This window comes from Oreochromis aureus, linkage group 19 (assembly GCF_013358895.1).
Source record: "Oreochromis aureus strain Israel breed Guangdong linkage group 19, ZZ_aureus, whole genome shotgun sequence".
Classification (NCBI taxonomy): domain Eukaryota; kingdom Metazoa; phylum Chordata; class Actinopteri; order Cichliformes; family Cichlidae; genus Oreochromis; species Oreochromis aureus.
Genome location: NC_052960.1, coordinates 11,882,286 through 11,907,174, shown reverse-complemented (window position 1 = coordinate 11,907,174; position 24,889 = coordinate 11,882,286). Strand labels below are relative to the sequence as shown.

At 42.3% G+C, this 24,889-nt stretch overlaps 1 protein-coding gene across 3 annotated transcripts in view; it reads right to left on the bottom strand.

The window, feature by feature from the left end:
* Window positions 1–24,833, bottom strand: part of mideasb (mitotic deacetylase associated SANT domain protein b) — a 25,965-nt gene extending 1,132 nt beyond the window's left edge. Inside the window, exons 1-14 of one of the 3 annotated variants that reach the window (XM_039603379.1) lie at window positions 24,416–24,833; window positions 19,223–19,362; window positions 17,589–19,107; window positions 15,528–15,800; window positions 14,622–14,958; window positions 14,308–14,374; window positions 12,612–12,754; window positions 12,165–12,268; window positions 8,698–8,773; window positions 7,709–7,797; window positions 5,759–5,902; window positions 5,230–5,352; window positions 4,057–4,256; window positions 1–2,358 (exon numbers count right to left, since the gene is read on the bottom strand). The exon at window positions 1–2,358 is cut by the window's left edge and continues 1,132 nt beyond it. In XM_039603379.1, coding sequence (XP_039459313.1) covers window positions 2,124–2,358; window positions 4,057–4,256; window positions 5,230–5,352; window positions 5,759–5,902; window positions 7,709–7,797; window positions 8,698–8,773; window positions 12,165–12,268; window positions 12,612–12,754; window positions 14,308–14,374; window positions 14,622–14,958; window positions 15,528–15,800; window positions 17,589–19,073 — 3,276 coding nt within the window. In that variant the 5' untranslated portion in view covers window positions 19,074–19,107; window positions 19,223–19,362; window positions 24,416–24,833 and the 3' untranslated portion in view covers window positions 1–2,123. Of the gene's footprint in view, window positions 2,359–4,056; window positions 4,257–5,229; window positions 5,353–5,758; window positions 5,903–7,708; window positions 7,798–8,697; window positions 8,774–12,164; window positions 12,269–12,611; window positions 12,755–14,307; window positions 14,375–14,621; window positions 14,959–15,527; window positions 15,801–17,588; window positions 19,363–21,412; window positions 21,862–24,415 lie in introns of those variants that run through there. The other 2 variants (XM_039603380.1, XM_039603378.1) reach the window with 2 other exon arrangements.
* Between the last annotated feature and the right edge of the window lie 56 nt (window positions 24,834–24,889).

Genomic DNA, 24,889 nt, shown 5'->3' with positions numbered 1-24,889 from the left:
TTGAATAACGGCATGGACATTCGCCTGCAAAGAAAAAAAAACAAACCAGGTACTGAAGTAGAGAATGGTCCCTCCCTTTGTCCCGATCTGTATGTTTTATAGTAAACAGTCTGTGTGAAGTGTTTATAGTAAACTTAGGAGCAAAAACTCGAGGGGAATTTGCATGACAGCGATAAAACCCTGTAAAGTTCGAGCTTCCATCTCTCTTAATGCCTGTGTTTCAGCTTTTGCCAGTAAATTATTTACCATCATCAACAGTTTGTGGGGAGCGTAAATAGTGAGCTGTGGCTGACAGGTTTAGCTAGAGGGCATGTGCAAGAAAAAAAAATAATAAAAAGAGCCAGATTTAAGAATCTGTGAGACAGACGGAGCAAAGAACTGCCTCTAAAAACCTGCAAAACATGACATTTTAGTCTGAATCAGCCATAAAGAAGAAATTTCCTTTTGTATTCAGTCGGTAATTAGATGGAAGTATGAGGAAAAAGCATACTGAGGTAGAAAGTATGTGCTAAAGGCCTACAATATTGGTTCAGTTAGCAGTGAGCAAAGTTTCTGCTGCTTCACCCATTTGTTGATGGAAGTAAATAATTTACTTACACAGGATAACGACAATTTTAGTTTGCTTGAGCCAGATTGTACAAGCAAAAATTTCCACTATTATCGAGACAAATTTAATTGAACTGTCTCGAGTTTGTCATTGCTGTTTTCTGCTTCAATGTGTGCATCTGTAGAGATCTGCAGTTTCAACAGTCTGAGTCAATGCTTCCCATCAGTTACAGCGGTGCCAGTGAGGCATCCGGAGCAGCTGGTTGTAAGCTTGAAGGAGAAGGTGGGAGGGGGCGGGTGGGCTTGAACACTCAGGTAACAGGGGGTCAACTTGTTCTATTGCACATACATCTCTGCCTTTTCTTCATTTCATGTTTCCAAAAGAAATCTCACAGTTATAAACAGGCAGCAGGTAGCATTATTTGAGTTTTTTTGTTTAAATTAAAAAAAGAAGGAAAAAAAAAAAAAAAAGCTCTGGACGAAGATGGGAAAAAGCGCTTAATTAAACTGCAGCCAATACCAGAATATATTATTAATAATAATAATAATAATAATAATAATAATAATAATAATAATAATACTAATAATAATATTAATAATAATCATAAACAGGAATATTCACAAAAAAACAACAACAATAACCGTATATAGCTACACAGGCAAAAAAGAAAAAAGTAACGTCACCTGTATACATATCAATAAAAAAAAACAACAGTGTAAAATTGATTGTCATTTTGAGATAAAAAGCATAACATCCAAGGCATCGACAGTGAGGAACTAACCGGGAGCTATAAAAGGTGACGGGGCTGAAGGTGGAGTAGGTGGAGGGGGGTTCACAGAACAAAAGCCCAATGAACACAGAGAACCCATTTGGCGCACATGCGTCTGACAAAGCTTTTGGCAGCTTTGAGTCCAGGAGAGCGGCGACACAGAGGCAACAGTTTGCACATGCCATCCATCCATCTGTCCGTCCCGGAGCGGAGAACCTAACAGCACGAGCCTCCGTTCGCTTCAACGCTCCTCCAGCTGTCCGATTTTAATGTCTTCAAAACTTCACCCGATGCTGGACGGTCGAGATGCAGCTTTTAAGCGGGTGCTGTGGCTCATCGTAAGAAGCGAAGTAGAAAAAAACTAAACAAAAGTGGGTCTGACGAGTTCCACACCAGTCAAAATGATGCAGGGTGAGTTTCAAACTGGCGAGGAAGGCCGCGGCTGGGAGTGGAGAAAAAGGACAGCGCCGAAAGAAGCGGCATGGCTTTGATTTGACCGAGCCCTGTGACCAAGAGAGGTAACACTTGAAAAGCTTTTCAAGCAGAGTAAAGGGGAGTTGGTGAGTTTTGGAAAGCACGTTGTTCCAACACGAATAAAACACTCTCACTCAGTCCACGCGTTCACAGTTAAATGAGGACACGGGAGCTCATCTGTCCCTGAATGTGCCAAGTAACAGAAATCTTCTTGCTCCACAAAAATTTACAGAAACTTCACAGGAGGGTTTCTTTATTTCTTTTAAACTGTCCTTCTCCTGTCCAGTAATCAAACCTCGCTACCGTTACAGTCGGTGTGTACGGCCTTCCCATTTACTGCCAGTCATCGTCGTCCTCGTCCTCTGCGTCTGAAGAGTCATCATTGGTGCTGTCGCCGCCCACCTGTCGCGTCCCGTTCTGCTGCCGCGCAGCCAGGATGGCAGCGGCCTCGGCTGCTTTAGCCGCCGCCCGCTCCTCAGCCTCCTTCTGCCGCAGAGCTGCAGCCTTCTTCTCTTGCTCGGCGTGGCTCTTCATGTGAGCGCTGCGGCTCTTCACCTTGTAGAAAATCCTGCAGGGTTAGGGAAAAGCAGGTCAAAGATGCGTTTTGCTTTCATTGCTCAGAGTGGTTATACTAATGCCTCCATGCTTTACAAACAGCTAAAATGCAACTCTGCATATTCGCCTCATTTAATATGTACGGCTCTATAAATATGCAATCTGCTACTCTTGCTATGAAGAGGAAAGCAGTGCTGTTTGTGTTTGTTAAGCAGGCTCAGTTAAGCTCAGTTTGTAAGTCTGGAGGTTAGGAACACAAAGCTGCTTTTAAGCATCAACAAAAGCATTAAAAAAAAAAAAATAGCTGGTATTGGACGGACACTGGACACCAGCTATGTCCTGGCTATGTGCGTCTGTTTGCAACATGACAAATGGAGGTGGCTGAGCACACACAGAGGCACGTTTAAATAGAGACATGTAAGACATCAGCCTCCAACATCACTGTTATCAAAACAACTAATAATGTGTTGCCAGTGACAGATAAACGTCTTTCCTCATCACTAGGTCTGACTTGTTAGATATGAAACTGTGGCTCTCTAGAGTTTATTTTTGAAACAGTCAGTGACACATGGAAGTTCCTCAGCCATGTCATTGACGAGTTAATTTCAGCATATTAAAATAAACAAACAAACAAACAAAACTATCGGGTACCAATGCAAAGGGAAAGACATGCAAAGAAAACAAGGCTGTTTGGAAAAAGGTGGAACCCATTTCAGCTGCTGTTTGCCTGACATGGTCACAGCAAAACAAACCGCTTAAGACTGAATATGCAGAATTTGAATATATTACTTTATGAATTATGGTGTAGAGAAAATGTTAAAAGCCCACTAAGCAAAAAGACATCATTATAAGTAAAAGGGTTCAGCCGGGGGGGAATTATTTTATTATTTTAAAGAGCACAAAATGAAAATTAGATTATACGCTCTGGGAACCACCTCATTAAGCCTCTTTTATTCACGTTTTATTGAAACACTGCACATTATTCAACAACTCACACATTTATTCTAAGCTCAGTACTTCCAGACAGCAAAGAATCTGTCTCTCTGTAAAGACTGAGGTCAAAGTTCACTAGCATACACGAACACAAGCTTATAAACAACAATGATTTTCACTACTTCTTTGTGCTTTCTCATACAATTATGAAGAAAACATTACAACTCCAAAGAGGATGTACTAAAATTCGATCAATAAATCTCACGTCATGTGACACAACAGCAGATCTGTGATAAAACATTTCAAAGCTGTGAATCACCTAGCTGGATATCTGTGGTGGAGGATAGTCTATAATGAGGACACTGAGCTGGTGTGAAGAGCGAGCGTAGTGCTCTTCAAGTCATTGGGTAGAGCTGCATTGACAGGAGGTGTGATGTGCCGTATCTACTCTGTGTTTCGGTTGCTAGGACACAGTTGGCAATAACATGGCCGGTGTTGCCAGAGGACGAGTTGTTATTTTACCAAAGCATGACAGGACGGTTTGATTCTTTCAGAGACACCATGAGACACTTCCATCTATTTACCATTCATATTCCAAGTGGGCAAAAGAAGTACAAATATTTCCAACAGAATTTTTATTTTTCCCATCTTGTCCTGTGTCTAAGGCTACTTACGCAACTCGAGTGAGCGCTGCTGTCATCTTTACATAAGCAAACAGACTCACCCCAGCCTCTCCGACACAACAGCGGTGACTGATGCCACATTTCTGATCACTGACCTGCCACATTTCTTGCAGGGAAATTCCCCCTCCTGACCAGCTGGGCCTTTGTTGCCTGTCGAAGGAGTCGTCTTGCGGGCGTTGCTTTCGTAGCGCTGTTTGGAGCTGGGAGGTGGCGGATGAGGGGGGTGAATAACCCGAGACAGCGACTGCTCCCTCCCCGCGTCCTCCTGGCCTTTCATAATCAGAACAGTCCCAGGCTGCACACCCAATAAAAGAAAGACGTGCTGTTAACATGAAAGCTCCAAAACACCTTTAACATAGCTGCTTAGTGCAGCTGAAGCCAGTTTACGAGCAGCTTTTATGTAGAATAGCTTCACAACGGTATGCATGTGGATGTATAAATGAGGACACAATGAAACTGCAACATACACACAGCCTGAATTCTTCTTTAACATTTAAAAAAAGAAAAAAAAAGAAAAAGAAAGGAGAAAAGTTTCTTGTTGAGTCACCGTTTCCCAACAAAGGCTACGGAGTTGCACAATGCAGAGCAGAGAGCTGAGGGGAGGACTTGAGTTTTCTTCTCTAAAACCCCAGCGGGGGGCAGCAAAACCAACAGCCAACCAGCAGCCAACCAGCAACTCAGGCCAGGTTCAAAAGGACAAATGTTCAACGGATACATTTCTAAAGCAGGAATCAGTTTGCCGCAAAACATTTTTCCATAAAATCTAATCTTATCTTCCGAAACTCTCCTGCACAGTTTCTCTTTGCTTTAAATTAATTTATATCTAACTTATATGTTCAATATAAATCAGTCGAAATACTCGCTTTAAAATATCTTTTAGAATAGTTTGTGTGCACAAAACCAAAAAACTAAAGATGATTAAAATAAATTACATAATTACATTATTTCTACTCTGAAAAATTATTTTTGTAAAAAAGCACGGATAATATACTAGTAAATAATACACTGTATGCGATAAGTATAATGAGTATAATAACCACAGTAATGATAGAAATTCAGTGCAACCAAACTAGAGCACCAACCTTCAGATTTTGGGGTTGTATTATATTAAAAATACTGTTAACTCATTTTATCTCATCTTTGAGGACAAAGAGAGGAGAAAACACTGAAAGGAGAGACTTCTGCGCTCGCTGCTCAGCTATACATGTTTTCATTTAATGTATTCACACCATCATTAATTCATGCAGCTCTTCTAATTGCACACGTACATTCTCTGTGGACGGCAGTGCATGAGACGTCCTGGTAGGGCAGACATCCGGTTTCCTGTCAGCTGACCCTTCCCATTTCCTGCTGTCCTCCTCCCGCTGTGGCTCCAGTCTGTGAGAGCCCTGCTGGTCCAAGAAGAACATTGACATTGAACATTGAACTTACATCTACTAGTATACAATTCATTTTGAGAGCTATTTTGTACATGACCACATTCACACTGTGGCTACTTAAATACAATTATAGCAAACATGCTGATATATATATATATATATATATATGCATGCAGCACTATTCAGTTACCATAAAACCAGACCAGCCTGTAGTTGTACTTTTTTTTTAACATGCTCTACTTCTATTATCAGTGTGTAAGGTTACTATAGACACCATGAACCACAGTTGCAGACAGCTACAGACTTTTACATAGTTCAGTTCAACAGCGATCAGTGAGGATATTTGCATTTATTAACCAGACATCCTTTTATCTGCTATTTTCTGCAGCGCTAATGTGAAACATGGTTTAAGACTGACCTTGTGGTCCATCTCCTCTTCTGTGGTCTTGCTTTCCAAAGGCTCTGTCTCACCGTAGGTTAGCGTACCATTGCGGCCAGTCTTCACACGCTTCTTATAGGTGTAGTAGAACTCCACACACTGGGCCACCGTCTTTGTGGCTACCTGTGAACCGCAACCGCGCTGTTTATTAGTGAATTTTAAACATTTCTCTTTTTTATAGAGTCGACCTACATGTATGAGCATTTCAGAGCTGCTAAAACAAGCAATCGCACCCAAATGACTTATTTCTGAAAACAAGAGTTCAGAGCTTTAAAAAAACAAACACATTCTGTGTTGTGTTTGGGGGGCAGGTCTTTTCATTTTTATGCATCATGGCATTTCAACTTCAGCTTAATTATATCTGATTCCCTTGAAAAATCTTGTTGCAAATTCAGCTCAAATGATTCATTTCAATATTGGTTAATCTGCCATTTCCACCAACTCTCTTTTTTTTCTTTAGTAGTCAGTGAACTACGTTGTCAATAATGACAAACGCCCATCACAATAATGGTGATTGTGATATCAATCACCATTATCAATGATATCAATGATAATCAATCATTATCAATGATAATGACAATGAAAAAGACAATGTCAGCACTAAATCTAATTCAGAAGTTTAAATTTGATTTGGCTAATGAAGCTAAAATAACCCAGCTAACATTGTGGCTACCACTTATCCAACTAGGCTTTGTGATGATTATTTTATACTTAATTCAGTTAGCTTAATCAGCTAGCTGATGTGCTTGGTGCAGAGTGGCAGGTAAGGAGCTCTCCAGCCTCACTCTATAGTAAAGGCATGGGTCATGCTAGTGCCCAGTATTAGCTTTCTCTGGTTCACTGGCTAGAGAGAGGCTATTTTAGTAAAGCAATAACCTGAATGACAAATGATGCCACATCAGCCTCTTTTAAAGTGAGTGTGTTTCCGTCTTGATGCAAGCCAACGATAGTTTAAGTAACGTTACAGGGGTTATATCACATCCACCATATTGGACGTGCTGCAACATCTTCTGGGGAAAAATGGGTATTCCCAAATGGTTGGCAAGGGATTGCTGGCAGTTGTTGGGTGAAGCTGATCACAAATAGGGTGTTACACCAAAAACATCTTTAGGATTCCTTTGGTCACTAGCAGATATTCGCAGTCACCTGTCGTTGTAGAGACAAACTTCTCTGCAAACAAACTCCAACTACTTTCAGAGCCATAATAAAACTTGGAAAAATGTGCAGTAAACTGGAAAATGATCAAATTTGCTTTGCTTTGAAAACACATGCCCTAAGTTTCCAGTTCATGCTGCACTTATCACAGTTTCACTATCATTCAGAAAGTAGCTGGCGAGTGCAGACAAGTCTGCATGTAGATGTAGCAATCTGCTCGTGACCAAAGGCACAGTTGGAGAATATACGTTTTTTTTTTCCCCTCATGATCGCTGGTTGCCAGATGGTTACGAACCGGCCTCTAGGCCTGTGGAACTAGGGCCTTATTCACTTGACCCTACACTGTTACTATGGTTATCATAGCTCCAATATGGCCTTGAGGCGACTTTTGTTGTGATTTGGCGCTATATAAATAAAATTGAATTGAATTGAATTGAATTAAGTAAACGTCATGTGCAAAATCCTCAGGACCTCAGTGACACTGAAATTTTATTTTTGAAAGAGAGCCTCCTTGATCTCTGAAATGGTTCAGACAACAAAACTGTATCACTTTGCACTTTTGAGAAAAACCTGTTGACTATGAGACACCAAAAAAAAAAAAAAACCCCAAAACATCAAACCAAAAGGAAATACTTCTACGAAGCGACTCAAAGGAAGAAAAATATCATGTGTACAGTGATCATAGTAGAAAGTGATCGACAGCTACTAGATGGCCTTATTCTTCCATCACTATAGTCTGGACTTCCCTCTCCTTGTGTTTGAAAGGACACATACCTGTTTCTGCACCATGAAGAAGTCTTTCTTGTATGCAGCGATGCCTTTGTTAAACTGGCGTCTCTCAGCTGCTGTCCAACTGTCTGATCCTGTAGAGAGGAGGCACAGAAAGACAGAGGAGGAGGAGGAGGAAGAGAGGTAGAAAGAAAAGAAATGCAGCTGTTAGTTTAAAACACTCCAAAACTATCTGTTTCCATATAAAGGGTGTGTGTGGAGCCTCGTCAAGTTCACTTCCACCCCCACTCTCAACACACACACACTACTGGATAAACAAAGACTCCCCTGTCTCCTGCTTGGGATTAACCACATGCTGCAAGCCTCTCCACCCCCCCACCCCCCCACCCAATTCTCCTACTTCCCTCATCACATTGACTCTGACAATCCTCCACAGTCACCGACTACCCCACCACTGCCACACGCTCACTACTGCAGCTGCCACTGCTTTGAGGCAAGGCAGAGGGCTCAAAATCTATCACTGTTTTAATGATGAAAGCACAAAAAGCGGGGCTAAAAAATGGTCTAAAGAATGAAATGAAAAGCCAAAACATGCACACATGGGGTTCATCTTGGGTGAAATCAGAATTCTCAATGATTTATAAGAATTTATTTTGAGTTTCTTGAAGTACCAGCTGTTTGGAGTGTAACAGAAATAGCAATGATGGACTTTTACTTGACAGGGTCACAAAACCAGGATGGTGCATAAATACAGTGCAATTTAATATGAATCTAATATGATAATCTTACTGTATAGCAACTTGCTTTGTCCAGTCTAAAAACTCCACATTATGAACTTAATATCACTGCAGACCGAAATCAAACAACTTGGATATGTTTAGTACAGAAAAAGGCTTGAAAGTCAACTTACTGATAATGAATCCAGTATTTTTTTTTTCAACTTTACAAATAATCTCAAATACCCCCTTTTTTTCTTTTTTTCTTTTAAATCTAAGGTTATTTGAAAGAAAAAGAAAAAAAGAAGCTTAATTTACCTGAGTAATGGTAGTTGGACAAATGATGGGACTTTGGGAAAATTGGATTCCTCAGCATCAGCATGGACAGAGCAGCCTGAAAAACAAATAACATACCATTAGTGTTTGAAAGTGAATAAACACGGCACAGCAGCTGCACAGCAGTGATTGTTACGAGCCTTTATACAGCCAGTCCCTCCTGCTACACAAAGCCAACTCTTGCTCTATTAGGCGCTCCAATTGTGCTTTTATAGATCTGTAAAACACTCTGAGCCAAAGCGTGAATCAGTTTCTCACAGGTAACTAGGGACTGAGATAACCACTGCTCTCACTTTCCCTGAAAATGCCAGGTATCTGAGGGCTTTATATCATAATTGTGCACGCTCTCTGCCATTGTCAAAATAACAATTAACTTTGTGCTCTTAAAGGAGAAACTGACTGTGCGTGAATGCTGGAAGGCGGCAGCTCGAGCTGGCCCGCTGCAGAGAGTGGGCGCTATGACAGCCCCCTCCCCCTCCCCTCGTGGTTTCCTTGACAACGTTGGACCACTGCTGGTCGCTAGGGCCTGAAATCGTAACCAGCAGCATCATAAAGCACACTGACAGCTCTACTGCTACGCTGCAAGACAACTTCTGCTTCAGTAATGGAAGTATTGATTTAAGATCTGCATTAAAGTCACTGTAATGAAGTGCAACGTAATGCGCAATGCAAAGAGTCTTCCTCTGCTGATGAGTGTCATACATAATTACCATACTATCATCAGTTACATCCTCCTTAAACTGTCTTTACACTAAGCCCATATAAAATGTGACAGATAGAAGAACACTTGTGTGCTTCAGGAAACAGTGACTGACATTTAGCATTGTTTTTAAAGTCATATACAACAATAAATTATTATCATTGCCATCACTCTTTTCTATTTCCAATTCTGACCTTTTTTTTTTTTTTTTTAAATATTCCAGCATCCTATTACAGATGTTGCTCCAACCCTCCCCCTTTTATTTAATTCAAATAATAGTACATTTAATCACACAATAATAAAATATATATATATATGAAAAAGTCACTGGATGTTCAGTTGCTGGGAGTTTAATGGGGTTGAAATGGTGGGTAAGAGCCACTAGAGATGCTGCCTCCTCAACATTTAACAGCAACCACTCTTTGACCTCATTACAACAAGCGCAGAGTCTATTATTTCTCACACACACTGAGGTTTGGTGTGTTTTATGTAAATGTTTTATTATTCTGCTGTTAAACGCAGCTGTGAAAGTTGCGTTTCAGTTGGTGGCTTACATGTTGCAGTATCAGCACTGAAATCTTCACTAGATCGATCTGTTCATGTGCTCAGATGCAACTAGTGGTCTGCAGTAAGTATGAGACACAGGATGCATCATAGCTGCAGTGTAGTGGAACACCCATCTGTCCAGGCAGATTTCTCAGGAACGCCACGCCGAGTGATGGCAAGGTCATAAACATTTATGTCACATGTTGCATTTAAGGCGCTTTCTCTTGCAAGTAACGCCAAGAAGAATGTGTGAACCTGCCAACGTGACTGACAGCCACGATACATTTTACTGGCCGTGCTGTCTTTTTCTCTGAGACCAACGTGTGAAACAATGCAAGAAAGCACACTCAAAACATAACACTAATCACCTGGGAATACATTCAACAATTTCATCAACCATTAAAGATATGTTCACTACATATGACAAAGAAAAAAGGCAGATAGCGCCAAGAGCATGAGAGCTATCAAAAATGTGGCATATTTCTTTTAAAATCTCCCTTAACCATTATATGTTTATCAACTGATTAAATAAGTGTTTCAGCTCTACAGCCCCCGGCAGCACGTGTACCTCTTTGTGCCTCGATACAGGAGGATCAGTCTGCTTCTGACTAAACGGCCAAACGGTTTAACTATCTCCGTCATCTCAGGCCACCGGGGTTTCAGAACAGAGTAAAGTGAAATTCTACTGATCACTCACTTCCTTTCACTACTCACCAAGTGCTAAAGGCACTGAATGACTACATTAAAAACATGGTCAGCACATGTAAGGGCACTCATCACTAAACCTAGCACGCATAAGCAGGCAGTCAGTATATTCTATAATATACAGTAGTGTACTGCACAAATCTCAAGGCAACACTCACTTCTATCTATGAAAGGTAGAGTATTTTTCTACCAGCACAGTGATTCCCAGTGATTTATTATCCAAAAACTTGGTATATCTCAGCATGATGTGCAGTGTGTCTTTAAAGATTTTGAGGAAACTGGACATGTTGAGCACAACAAGAAGAAGTGGCAGGCCAACAGCCTACAGAAGATTGATATCTGCCATTGTTCAGAAAAGGAAATGGGGAGAAAAGTCTGAGGTATTACAAATTACACGAGAACTGGACTGAAAATCTGTGGCAGTGGGTCCTATAAAGTGCTGAATCCAATCTTGAAATCCAAATCAGTTTTACCATACAACACGATCTGATGATAACTGCTTCATTTTTCAGCGTTAAAATGATCCCAAACACACTCAGTTCCATAAATGCATATGTAGTTAAAAAAAAGAAAAGAAAAAAAGACAATGCAACCCTATCAGTAATGAATTGGCCTTCCCAGAGGGGATCATCTTGACTGAGAATAGAACAACATCCAAAGAAGAGCTTTGAATGTCCTTCAAGAAGCCTTGTTAGCAATTCCCGAAGAAATTACAAGAAAGCTTACCCAAGAGAGTTCAGGCTATGTTGAAGAATATAGCATTAGAACTGTATAAAGCCTGTGTCTTATATATCTGTATTTCCATGCATGTTTGCACATGTTGCAATAAATCACTGCACCCATTTCCCATATATATATATATTAGGTGATATTGGGTGGCTCAAGATTTTTGAAATAGTGCTGGTCTATTTTCAGTATACTGAAGATACAGCTTGACATGTTTTCTGCAGGCAGGATTTAATTATTTTGACAAGGACACATCAGTACAAATACTGATTTTTTTTCTTCATTCCTCTGCCTTTTTTCTCCTACACTGAACAAGCAGACAGAATTGTTCACATGAGATTTAAAAATAAAATCTCAAGCAAAATTGCCAAATATTCTAGCTATTTAAATTTTAGTAATTTATTAGTGCATTCTTGTCTGCTTTTGTGCTGTGACAAATATTAATCATTCATTCTGTTACATGGAGCACTGCAACAATAAATGAGCATATAAGACCTATGCATGATGCCTTTGTCTCAAATATGAAATATTACCATTTAACAACTTATACCGAATGTTACTATACTGCAACACAATATAATCTGTGTGGACTTTATCTGTGATCTGTAAGTGAAAACAGTCTTTAAGAGGTAAACAGGTTGGTGTAAAGTGTGAGTGGGCTAGAAGAAAACCTGGCTCGAGTCCGACCACGGTGAAGTACAGCTCCCAGTTATGTTTTTATTATTCATGTAATCCCCGTTGCAGTCAGTATGGATTGTTCTGTTGAACTCACCATTATGTCCCCTTTGCACTCGTACAGACAATGGTGGGCTAACTCCTGGTTGGTGCCTCCTCCACATAAAACGCTGGAGCAGGCCAAGTGCATGAGGACTTCCACTGCAAAAGCAAGGGAGAAAAAATGATTTTGCATACAGTGATGACAATAAGAAAATGTATTATTAAGATATGCAATACATGGAGACAAAATATGGTTGGTTTCAGTGTTCTGGTATGTTTTTATTATCCAGGACTCAATAAAATTACATACTCCAGCTGTTGAATCAATTTCGCAATATTGCAACATTCATATACTATTACTTAAAATTCTTATGAAGAGACGTTTTTTTTCTTTAAGGCCACTTTAATTTATCAAACTTTTCACTGCACCACCATCTGCGTGCCATTATATAAGCTTTCGGTTTCACTTCATATTCTCAAAAACTCTCAGGCAGTGACTCACCTTTCTGCTCAAGGTCAGGTTTTCCTTCCAGTTCGCTCAGGGGAACCCAGACCAGTTCTGCACGATGATGATCCTGCTCGACAGCAGATCGCTGCCTCAGCTCTGGTACTTCCGCCTGGTACCGTGAGCCAATATTTATGCGTCTGGGAACAGGACATCAGTTTTAAAAACAAGGCAGGAGGTGTTTGATCTATTTAAAATTCATCGACTCTTTCTGCATTCACGAGGCATTTATTCACTCTTAAATATTTTAGCGAAGACAGCATTTGCTTTATGACTATCAGTATCAAGTTGCGCTTTACAGTAAAGCTCGTGTTGTTTCTGAGAACGTTTTTATTTTCTTTGCTCGTCTGTTATATTCTTTAAAAGGTCACAGAAAAATTGCTGAGGCACTCCGGCTCTGAACATTGCAGATCTTGTACTGTTAACCCAGCTGAACTGATGGTCTGAATTTAGCAAGAAAAAGAACAAAACCATGCAAAATTAAATGTGAATCAGATACAGTTCTTTAAAAACTTACATATCAATGCAAACCAGATATCTCAGTGTGAAAGTTGTAAAAAATTATGCTGTCAACAGATAGCGCTAGGATATCCCCTCCCTCCCTTGCATTTCCAGAGAAACTGCGGTGTACCCAGCTGAGTGTGTGTGTGTGTATACTGGCAGCCTCCCCCAGAGAAAGTGGGCTGCTAAAACTTGACCTGCAAAGGCTGTTCTGTGTTTGAAAGCACACCAGATCCAGCTGAAAACATGATTTATGGGAAGCCTCCCTAGCTCATCCCTGCCTAACATCTGAGCAGCTGGCATCAGTGAAGCAACAGCTTGCACAATGCACCCCCATAAACTGCAACTCATCGTTGATGCAACTACAAAAAAAATGGATTTTCATACACACCCAGCTATCAGTGGCTTTGTTTATTCATGGAGTAACTGCTGACTTTATCTAGAAATGCATTTAAGGTTGTAATTCTTTACATTTTCATTACAGCATCTAGTTTCACTTGTTTTCTGGAGTGGCCATTCTATACATTTACATTCAGTAAATGCATAACGCTCTATACAGTAGTTTTCACTAGCAGCTGTAGCTTATGCCACTCTCACCCTGGATTCAGGGTCTTTCCATCTAGGATCTTACCTTACAACCCTCACAATCTATTACTCGTTCTAGACATTTCTTTTCCAACAGCAGGCTTTTTTTTTTAGTTTTTGATTAAATGAAATTGCATAATATTGTTTCTCTGTATTTATAACACAGTAAGTGCAACCAGTGAGCATCCTTAAAGCAAAACGCCCTGTTTTACTATCAGTAACGGCTACATGTGCCCATTCTAATCACTTTCCAACTCTGCCAAAACTTTAAATAACATTTGCATATCACACTGAAACCAGGTTTCACGTACAACTTAAAAAAACGAGATGTTCTAGTGTGACATTGGGCCACATGGTTGATTCAAAGAGACAACTTCTGGTAATAATGTTAGCTGTGGATGACAGAGCAAAAGAATTCAGTGGTAACTGTGGTGAAGGGGGAGGCCGCGTTAAAAGACGGGATTAGAATTTCAAGAAGTCTATGTTCTCCTTCAAGACATTTCATAATTCAATTCACTGTTATGCTTTGAATAATTCATTGTAGCAATATAATTCCTTTCAAAATAGCACTTAACCTCTAAACTGATCGCACAGGAGAAATACTCACGGCTCATTGCTGACCGGAGTGGCTTCGCTCATAGCAGACAAAACTGGTGGTGTGATGTCGCAGCTGTCTAAGGGGGCAGCAAAAACACACACATAACACACTCACTCCAGCAACAACAAAGACACAGCACAGGAGTACACTAACATGCAGTCCGTCACGATATATTAAAAAAAAAATGTACCTGGTCTTATATTCAGTTATTTATGGGGAACTACAGCAAGGTGCTTATTACAAGTGCACAAAACTTTAATCCACAGGAGATCTAAACTGGAAATTCATTCAATTGAGTTCTATAAACTTCCTTTTTTACTTACTAGATCGCAATAGGCTGCGTGTGGCTGACTTGGGTGTAGCGGGAGGGGGAAGGCCTGGGCCACTGGCCAAAGCAGATGACAGGAAAGTGGAGAAGTACAGTCCGGTGCCTTCACGAACAGGGCTGAGGATCGGCGGTGGTGTATAGGGAGGTATGGTGATAGAATTGTCGGCGAGGCGTACGGGGGAACGTAGGTGGCTTTGGTAGGGTGTAATGCTGGAGTAGACGGGCGGGGCGATGAATAAAGGTTTAGGTGGCGGGATGAAGAGAGGCTCAGGGCGTGGACGGCGTTTGGACTTTTTGCCATCGTCGTCTTTTTCGCCCTCTGCGCCATCGTTCTGGGAAGGAAGGAAAATGTTATTTTAAGAGGTGAGGTTATAGCAGACGTTTTTGTGTCTCAAATAAAAATATGCTAAAATAAATTATACACAAAGCTGGTTTAGTGACTGTAAACACCTCAAAAAAAGAGAGAGAGAGAACAGGGACCCCAACCCTCAAATCTTAGGTACATAATGTACAGTATGGCAGTGCTAAACCCTGCTAATCTGCCTGATCTGGGACAGGGCAAAGAGTTCACCAGCTATCCCCCCTCCATCCAAATAAATGAGAGAAAGGGAGAAAAGGGTACAGGACGAATATGGGGGCAGGGAACGCATGAAGCCTGGCTGGGGGAAGGGAGAATGTGTTCATGGGTGGGACAATGTGGAATAAATTCAAGGATTTATAACAGAAAAAAACCAAACCAAACCAAATGTATATAAAACGTGGGACTCCAATGTATTCTCCCTAACTGCATGGAGACTCCCATGCAACTTCCCTCTGAGATTTTGGTGAATGAGTTCTGCATATAAAAGTGTGTTTTGAGTGTAGAAAAAGCAAAAGCAGCAAGAATTTCATGTGTACCCACCTGCTCTGCACTGTCTGACAAGGAGTTCCTCAGTGAGCGTCTTCGGGTGACGATGACCGAGGGCTTGTGGTCTGTGCGCCCGAGATCCTGGGAGTTTGAAGACCTGTGAGGCCAGTTGGTTGCCAGACTTGCTTCGTCACTCTCGGGAGACGAGGGTTCCTGCCTCCGGACTGGAACAGACACGGGGATGACAAGTGGAACAAGGTTGTCGTCTCGAGGTCGCTTAGGGTTCATAATCTCTTGTTCTGTGGGACTCCATGGCCTGTGTGGCTCCTAATAGAGATGAAAATTCGTTATTGCAATACTCTTTATAAATGGTTTTCTTTTAAAGCATATGACATATCAAAAAATTATACCCATACTAAATGAGTTCTACTGCCTACTTGATAGTATTTAAAAAAAAAAAAAAAAAAAAAAAAGCTAATCTGACTTCTCAAACAACAACACTGTGACTGCTAAAGACTCACCAGAAGCAACAAGCAAAAAGGACAGCTAATTAAATCAATTGCCAGTAAACAACATCTGTAAACAATGCCACTGCCTACCAACTCCAAGGAAGAGTAGCTTTGTTTTCCAGCTTAGCACACCCCAGTAAATAGATCTGATTAACAGGATGGGTGTTAATTCAGCTGAACAGGCTGCCGAACTCTAATCAGTACAATAAACTGGAATCCCACAAAACAACAATTAAATCAATACTCGAACAGATGCAGGCACCAATCACACTGAAAAAAAAAAAAAAAGCACAAGAGAAACTGAACTGCTGTGGAAAGAAACATTTCAAATGCCAGAATTTGAAATATAATAATGTCTCATTCTCAGCCCTTTCACTATCGTATTTTACTGCTAGGTGCAGCACTTTAGTGACATATTTAACATGCACTTCGATGGAACAACCCCCAAAGGCATTCTTCACAGTTTTTTTCCTTTGACAAACCATAATGAGTGGGCCCGAGCAGCCTCTGTGCCGCGATCAACTGAGGAACAACTTCAAAGCCATCTAAACGACCACATTATAGGACAGCTGAAGGCAGATGCATGCCGTCTCTGCACACTGCATCTTCATGGTTAGAAAGGCATGCAGCACTGTGGCTAAGCTGGAGCAGCTCTCATTATTGCTGGTGGAAAACTCCAGCCCTTCCACCAGAGTGGTGGAGAGATATTCTGCTGAGCACTGCAGGCAGGACAACCCTGCACCCCTCCCTGTATAGATAATGGGGGGAGGGCAGGCTGGAGTTTCTCTGCTTTAAAGGGGAGGGTGTGCAAGCATGTAACTAAACACACTGTCTGTACAAGCAGCTAACTGTGAGGGAAATTCAGGCCACAGCCATGCTTAACTATAGATGTACTGACTCAGCACTGTTTAGCAACAGCATTTGTTGCACAATAAAGACATTCAGCACATAAACACAGATAATTGTATGACTTTGCATGGTACAGTCAGGGCATAATATCAGGTTTGTACATTTAACAAATCCTGTGAGAGGTGTAAAGTCAGACATGGAGGCTTTCCTAGAGCACATTTTACCCCAGTTTAATATTTGCTATGTAAAGTTTTGTCTTAGCTGCAGATTTTCCCCACAGGGCAGAGCTGAGCAGTTTACTTTTGCGGCGTACACTTCACTGGGCTCTGATTACATTCAGCATCTCTTCCAGCAACACGTTAATCACAAACAACACAACTTTTGGCACAGTTTTCCTGGCAGTGGCATTTGTCCCAGTTCCCACTCTTGCTCTGGGAGTAAAAGTCCCAATGCAATTATACCCTGGGATAACGCTAGAAACCTAGACTTCCAGCTCTCACTGAAATATTTGCAATTAAGGCTTCCAGCTTGTAGCGACAAGTTTAGATTTAAACAGCAGTGCAATCACTCGGATTCAGAACATTCTGTCCTTTTATATCAATACTTATTTCTGCCGTCCTCATGCTTGATAGAAAACAGCTGAGAAGCAGATGAGTGGGCAAAACAACATGGAAAACAGAAAGGCACATAAAAGCAAAGGCAAGGGGGGAAAAAAAATAGCTGCATTGCCAGTTTCCAAATAAAATTATGCATTTACCTTAAGATGTGATGGTGGAGACTCCCTTTCTGAGGCCTTCTGAGCAAGCATCTCCAGGTTGACCTCCTGGGAAACCCTGCGTTTCCTGCGTGTGCTTTGGATGACACCTGTCGGGGCTGCCTGGATGTCTCGTGACCCGTTCTGCGGTCCCTGAAGCACTGGTGCCGACTGCTCCAAGGGGACAGGCAGAAAGGGATTGTCTGAAGGCGCGCCACCTTCCTTGGAGAGCCGTCGAGATCTGCGAAGCTGCGTTTGGGATTGAAGCTGGATCTGAGGCTGAGACTGAGTCAGGGGCTCAGACTGCAGAGGGGGTTGCAGCGGGTCTGATGGCTGCTGTGGTTCTGGTGTGATGTCCTGGATGATTGGTTCCTGGATCTTTGGCGGCGCTGGACCAGAGGACTCGTAGGAGTGTACCACAACGGGCTGGGGGTGAGCGTGAGGGTTTGCATTTTGCACACCAGGGTAATAGTCAAGCACATGGGGGTTTTGTTGTTGCAACTGCTGATGCTGCATTTGCTGAATTTGGAGCTGTTGCTGCTGCTGTTGTTGCTGCTGCATCTTTTGTTGCTGCTGCTCATGCTGTATTTGTTGCTGTTGCTGTAGCTGTTGCTGCACATGCTGTTGGTGCTGAAGGATTTGTTGCTGCTGCATTTGTTGCTGGATTAGATGTTGCTGTTGGCGTTGTATTTGTTCTTGCTTCTGCAGCTGTTGTAAGTGATGTTGGGATTTTGCATTCTGTGCAGAGTAGTTTGGAGGGTTAGGTAGAGTTGTCTTGTTACCTTGGAACGTCTGGTAGTAGGCGGGCAGGTGCTGCTTGGGCTGACCAAAGGCCAACTGGAAGGACTGCAGGACTGAGCTTCCTCCTGGGTGGGATGTACTCTGCTGCTGGGTGTTGATCACCCCTGATTTCAAGGTGTCCTGAAAAACTTGCGGCTGCTGCTGCTGTTGCTCCCACTCCATCCCCCGAGACTTGCCTACATCCCTGAACACTTCCACTGTAGGTTTGTCTGCAGCTCTGTTAGGTGGTTGTTGATGTGGCTGCAAGCCAGGGGTCTCTTGCATTGACTTCACAAATACATTCTGGGTCCTTGAGTCAGTTACTCCTCCAATATAACTTGCAAAGTTCTGCCCCCAGTGAGGCATGGTGGTCCAAGGTGCAGCTCTCGACTGCTGCTGATTGGGCTCCTGGTGAGCCCACTTCATGGGTACAGTCTGCTGATAATGACCCCTGCTGTGGTCGCCCTTATCTGGGCTGAAGATGACAGAGCTGAGGTACATATGAGGGCCCTCTGGATTGGATGTCACAGTACTTGCAGCCTCACTCTGTCCAGGCTCTGAAACATTACCACTCGCCACATAGTAGGACCCATCTGGGTGCTGAGAAGTCTCCTTCATTGCTACACTTTGATCGTTGAAAAATGTGATTCGTTTGCCTGTTCTTTTGGCATTAGGTTTCTGCTGCGCCGGTACGCTCATGACGGGCATGAATATTCCGAGGCAGGTGAAGATTTTCAGTCAGCTAAAATGATAATACTCCACTTGAATGTATCAATCCAGCAATCAAAGATGGGAATATACCGTATACCCTTTTATAGGGAATGTACAATAAAATAAACCAGTAAAATCACACTGACGTCTGAATAAGCAGGAGCCAGGACAAACAAGGTTATCTTCTGTCCCCTCTGAAGTTCTTTGTGACCTAATCACAGGTTGTCAGCCGGGAGTGAACAGATATGAAGACGTTTGTGTGTCTTTGTCATTCATGGACAACACCCTGTAGAGAAAATGAGACAGATGTCAAGCACTGAGCTATCAGTCCAAAGGGACTCTCCCCACTGGAGGGTCTCATTAACATCCCCGCCTCAATCATTTAAAAACCTGTTGTTTGCTTTTTCAGCAATAGACCTCGACCGAAAAGCATGGGTGTGAGAACAGAGCATGCGAGGCGCCTATTCACAAAGCTCATGTGACAAAGGGATGATGTCCTACATGCAGGATAGCATGTATATAACCAGACGTGCGTAGAAAACTGGAACCAAAATAAGGTAGTTGAGAGAGACAGCCAAATCAATAGTTCCTGGAAATGTCACACAGGATATTACTGTGCCGTATTTAATCGGCACTGAAACAAAAACAAGCACTGAGGGAAAAAAAAAGCTAATTGTTCACTGCACCACTGCTTTATCACCATTATCAAACTTCTCACAGCACACGTGACCTTTGACTAAAAGGAAGCTCTCTTTCCCGCGTAACAGACGGCGGACTGAAAGTGATAGAAACCACTTTTTTTTTTCTTTTTCTCTTACAACTCGGTGACTCATCAAAGGGAAAAGAAGGGAACCCATGCCCTTTGAACCACGGCCGGAGACTCGAAAAAGAAGGGCAACTGAAAGTGAGCAAAGATGAGTCAGAATGAAACTATCTATGCAAAGGGGGGAAGCAAGGAAAAAGTCAAAATGGCCTTGAAGGCTTTTTTTAGCTTATGGAAAGATCTTGACAATTGCTGGTAACCCATTATTAAAATATTATCTGATGTCCAAGTTTCAAAACAGATTCTGACACAGTTCAGTTTGCCAAAAACATCCTGACTGCTGCTGTTAAAATTTCAAATCAATCCTCTGTCTGTGTAAAACAAAACAAACCTTGTGCAGCACTAAACAACTTCAAGAGAAAAGCATTACAGCTTTGTAATCGCTGCACGGCTGGTCTTGCACACCAACAATTTGGCAAGATGATTACATAAATGAACACGAGAATCTTTACAGGATGGCCTTGCCAAAGGTCCTTTCTGACAACATAGGAAGTGACTGACAATTGTCACCCTTTACTCCGGTGACCTGGTAAGACACACACACACTGCTTAAAATAGACAGCTGCAGCTGTTCAGATCCTGCACTCTCTGCGAGACACCACTGACAGAGTAAAGTGAATCGCCACACTATGTGGGCTAAGAAGCTGTTTCTGCATCAGTAGCAACACAATGTCCTGCTACACATGCATGCAGACACGTTTTCAAACTGTGAAACATCCTCTACGAAAAGCTGCACGTTTCTTGCAGGATGATTAAAATAAACAAACAAATAAATAAATAAATAAAAACGGTTAAGGGTGACCATGCCGAGCATTAACCGCACCATCTGAGGTGAGAGATCATCATGACGCATCACAAGTGCAGCCTTACACAAGCCTTGGGTTTAGCCCAATATACAAACTAACGCGTTAAATGGCTTAAAATAAATGTCAAGCACCATTAGCCGCCCTAATCCATCGCCATTTCCTAATTCAAAATCAGCACCAGCGCTCACACATACACACACAATACGCGGCCTGCACAAATAAAGAAAACGCAAGAACACTCAACGTGTTGCCCTGGACCCACTCCCTCCACATCACTTTCTGTTTCCAGCCTGTTTTACGAGAAGCCCTTTGTTGCAGAAAACGGATTATCTACTCACTAATGCCATGTCCCATTGCAACAAACCGAAGCAACAATGCAGCTCCCCGTGACGAGAGAGGAAAAAAAGTGTGGTGGCACGCTAAAAGACAACGCTATCGATTCAACTTGTCAAAAAAATTAATACGTCACGTTTCTTTCTATGTATTTTCGTTGCGATCCGCGTTCACTGGCACGTTAAACACGTCGCACAGGGCGAGCGGTAAGCCCCGCATGGAGCTCCGATCTGTCGACCGCCCAGTCCGCCACGGGCGAGGTAAACAAAACTTTGTCAGCAAGCTGTGGCCACAATAACGCGCAGTGTCGACCGTATCAACAACGCCACAGTCATCGACAGCGTGGCTCCGGCCCCGTGTTCCCCGATACTTACTGTGTTTGTCATGAAAGCTGCTACTAACGGCAGCTCAGCCCGCAGGATCGCACACTCGCAGCTCTGTGCGGCCAGCAGCGGCAGCAGGCCCGCACAATGCACTCCTGCGATGATGACTGCATATATCCCCGAGGTTGACTCATGCTATGTTGCTGACCTCACTCACTCACTGCTACTTTTCTTCCCTTCACCTCCCCTTACAAAGAGGGAAAATTTGTGGAGAGACACGGGAGAGAGGAGGGGGGCGAGGGTCAACCTCGCTGCGTAAACAAGAGTCCTTCGCGACAGGAAACGGGGTGCTAATCTGGAGAAACGTGAGCGCAGTGATGCCGCTGTCTGTTGCACATTATTGCACTATGATTGCACTAAAAACACACACTGGCAATGCGGCCTATTTGCTGTGCGCGTCTCCGTTCGTCTTGTGATTTCCCCCCTCCCTTAACCCAGCCACCAACCCAGCCCTCCAACACCACCAGCGCGCTGGCCACACCCACTTCCCTGCCCAAATAAGGGGTTTCCTTTGACATGCAAGGCGCCGTAATTTACGGAGCAAGATCCTTCTCAGTCCATGCGGGAAATTCCAACACACATGGGAGGACCGAAGGTCTGAAGGGGAAGGACGTTCACTTTCCTTTCACTACATTCACACTTCTTGTTTTCTTTCTATTGAATATTTTCTCTGTGAAATCTATGTGTAATGTTTACAAGTGGAAACAGCAGACGGAAGATTGTTTCTACAGGCAAATGCAGAAAGGCCCTTGAGGGTGTGGGGCACAAAGTGTTTATAACCAGGGTTGTGTGATTTAGTTTTCCATATAATAATGTGAAACAATGAAATGCTACTTCATAGGAATCACACTGTCTTCAATTCAATGGGGTATTTTCATTACCTTAGGAAACATTGCAAAATGAACGCCCAATTTCCTGACAAAATACAGATAAGGACAAAATACCCACACTGAATCATAGACTGGAGCCAGAGCATGTAAGGATTTCTAAATGAAAAACAGCTTAAATGGCTATCCAAATAAGTAAACTGTGAAAATAAACGTGGAACTGAGAAATGAGATATACTCTAAGTAGAAATCGGCAGTTTCACAGATAACTAATAAGAGGAAGTACACAGGTGCAATTAAAAGAATGCACTAATATAACAGCTGACTATCTGTATGCTCGGCCTGATTATCCAATGGGCATTCTGGGCAAGCGCCCAGGGGCCTCCACCACCTCCATCTCCTCCAACTGCCAGGGGCACACCTAGGCATTCCCGAGCCAGCCTAGAGTAATCCCTCCAGTCTCTCCAGGGTGTCCTAGGTCTGCCCTGGGGCCTCCTCCTAGTGGGACATGTCTGCAACACCACATCCCCCTAGGATGCCAAACCACCTCAACTGGCCCCTTTTGATGTGGAAAAGTAGTGGCTCATCCTCATCCGATCTCTTAAGGCCGAGCCCAGGGACCCTTTGGAGGAAGCTAATGGAAGTTTTTATTTTTTGCTCAACCAGTTAAGCAAGCTAACAAGAGGATAGCTGTAGCAGCATCTCACAATCACAGTGGGTTTATAACCTGAAACTGTGGTTGGATCTAAATGAAGAAGCCAGGCTGCTCTCACCAGTGGAAGGCCTGCTGAACCTCACAAATGAAGAAGCAAGTATCCAGTGAATATTTAATGCCTGCATCGTTGTTATTATTATGTTATTATTATTATTCTTGTGACAAGCAAAAAAAGAACTCCTTTTGTACAAGTGGACACATCTCAAATATGTGCATCGATTTTTATTTTAGCACTCATCCGAATGGGGCAGTGAACAAGTGCAACAGATAGTGATATTGGCAAGTGGTGCTGACAGGAGGAAAAGTAGGAGATCATCATGGAGACAAATAGACAGAAAGAAGACAACAACAGGTGTGTGTGTGTGTATGACAACAATGACAAGTATCTTTATTATTATTACTATTATTATGAGTATTATTTAAAAACAAAAGTGAAAGAGCCCTGACTGCTTGCTCTAAGTTTTAGCGAAACTGTATTGTGGTGTTCTCTATTCGGAACTATGTACACATTCATGTCAACCATCCACCCCTTTTCTGAACCATATCACAGTTGCAGGGGGTCTGAAGCCTATATCAGCTGACTTTGGAGTTCAGTGAACTGAAACAATTCGATAAACCTAAAGGAAATGTGGGTGTTTTTTCACCAAAGTGCATAGCCTTTTTTTCATATGTGTAAAGGATCAAATTAATTATGGCTGAATCCTTTAATTTCTATTACAACACTGGGCAAAATCACGACAGTGCAGGCCTGTAGTCTCTCCTCCTTCTCTGTGGATCTCAAATTACATGACAGGACTCACCAATATAAGTTTTCAAAGTTTATGGCTGTAACATTTGGTTGATTAATGGGTTAGTCATTAATGTTTGAGGATTCCAGCTCATTTTCTGGATTCTGGATTTTCTGGAAACAGTAAGAACAAAGTGCAGAAAAGGAAAGCATGAAATCACAAGAAAACAAGCATCTTCCCTCTGTGTGCTGACATTTTAGAGCCCACATTCTTAATCAGTACATCTAATCTAATCTAAATGTACACAACAGGAGATGTTTCTAAACAGTGCACATAAATATCACTGTAAATGCTGACACGCTTTTGCAACGACTGCCCAAAACCGATGCTTCTCCTTAATAAAGTCACGTTTTAGCACATCGCCACATTCCAACCTAACTTACAAGTGTCACTGTTTACGTAGGAGGGACTTTTCAGATAAATGTGACATCGCTGGTATGAATTGTAGTCTGGGGGCTTTCTGGGATTTTTACAACTCGCGTTTGTGAGATGGACGTGGGTTGAAAGGGAAAACAAAAAAAACAAACAAAAAACAAAACAGGGGTTAGATCAGAGCTCGCTGTCTAGTAATGGCACATTAATAGCTTCCCATTTAGCATTCGCCTTCATAAACAAAATACTTAGTAGCATGCACAAACAGCCCTTATGCAGTAACAGTACTTACATTAAACTCTGCCCTTCCATGGCACACAAGCCTTCATCATCTCGCTGTTTCGACAGCGCCCCGCTGCACCTAATGCTGACGGCATGCTAGAATAGTGTAACGGTAGCGACTGACTTAAGCATCAAACTTTTTTTTTTCCTCACTAGGCGTCACTTCCCCAGTCCTACTTTGATTCAGTTTTAGCTAGCAGTCGGTGGTGCAACGGGACATTAACAGTGAATATGTAAATGTCAAACGGACCGACTGAACTGCTAAAATGTTAATTAGCTGCAGTGTTGATAAACTCGACTGTAATAAAATGGGGCTGTTGAGGCCGCGTACCGTTTATATCTTAACGGCTCAACAGCACCTAGTTTATCACAGGCAAGATAGTAAACCCCCGCTGCACCGGAACATCGGTGGAATAATGTCGCACTTTCATTCAGGTATCTCAAGTTAGACCTTATATTATTTCAATATATACTGCATTTAAAA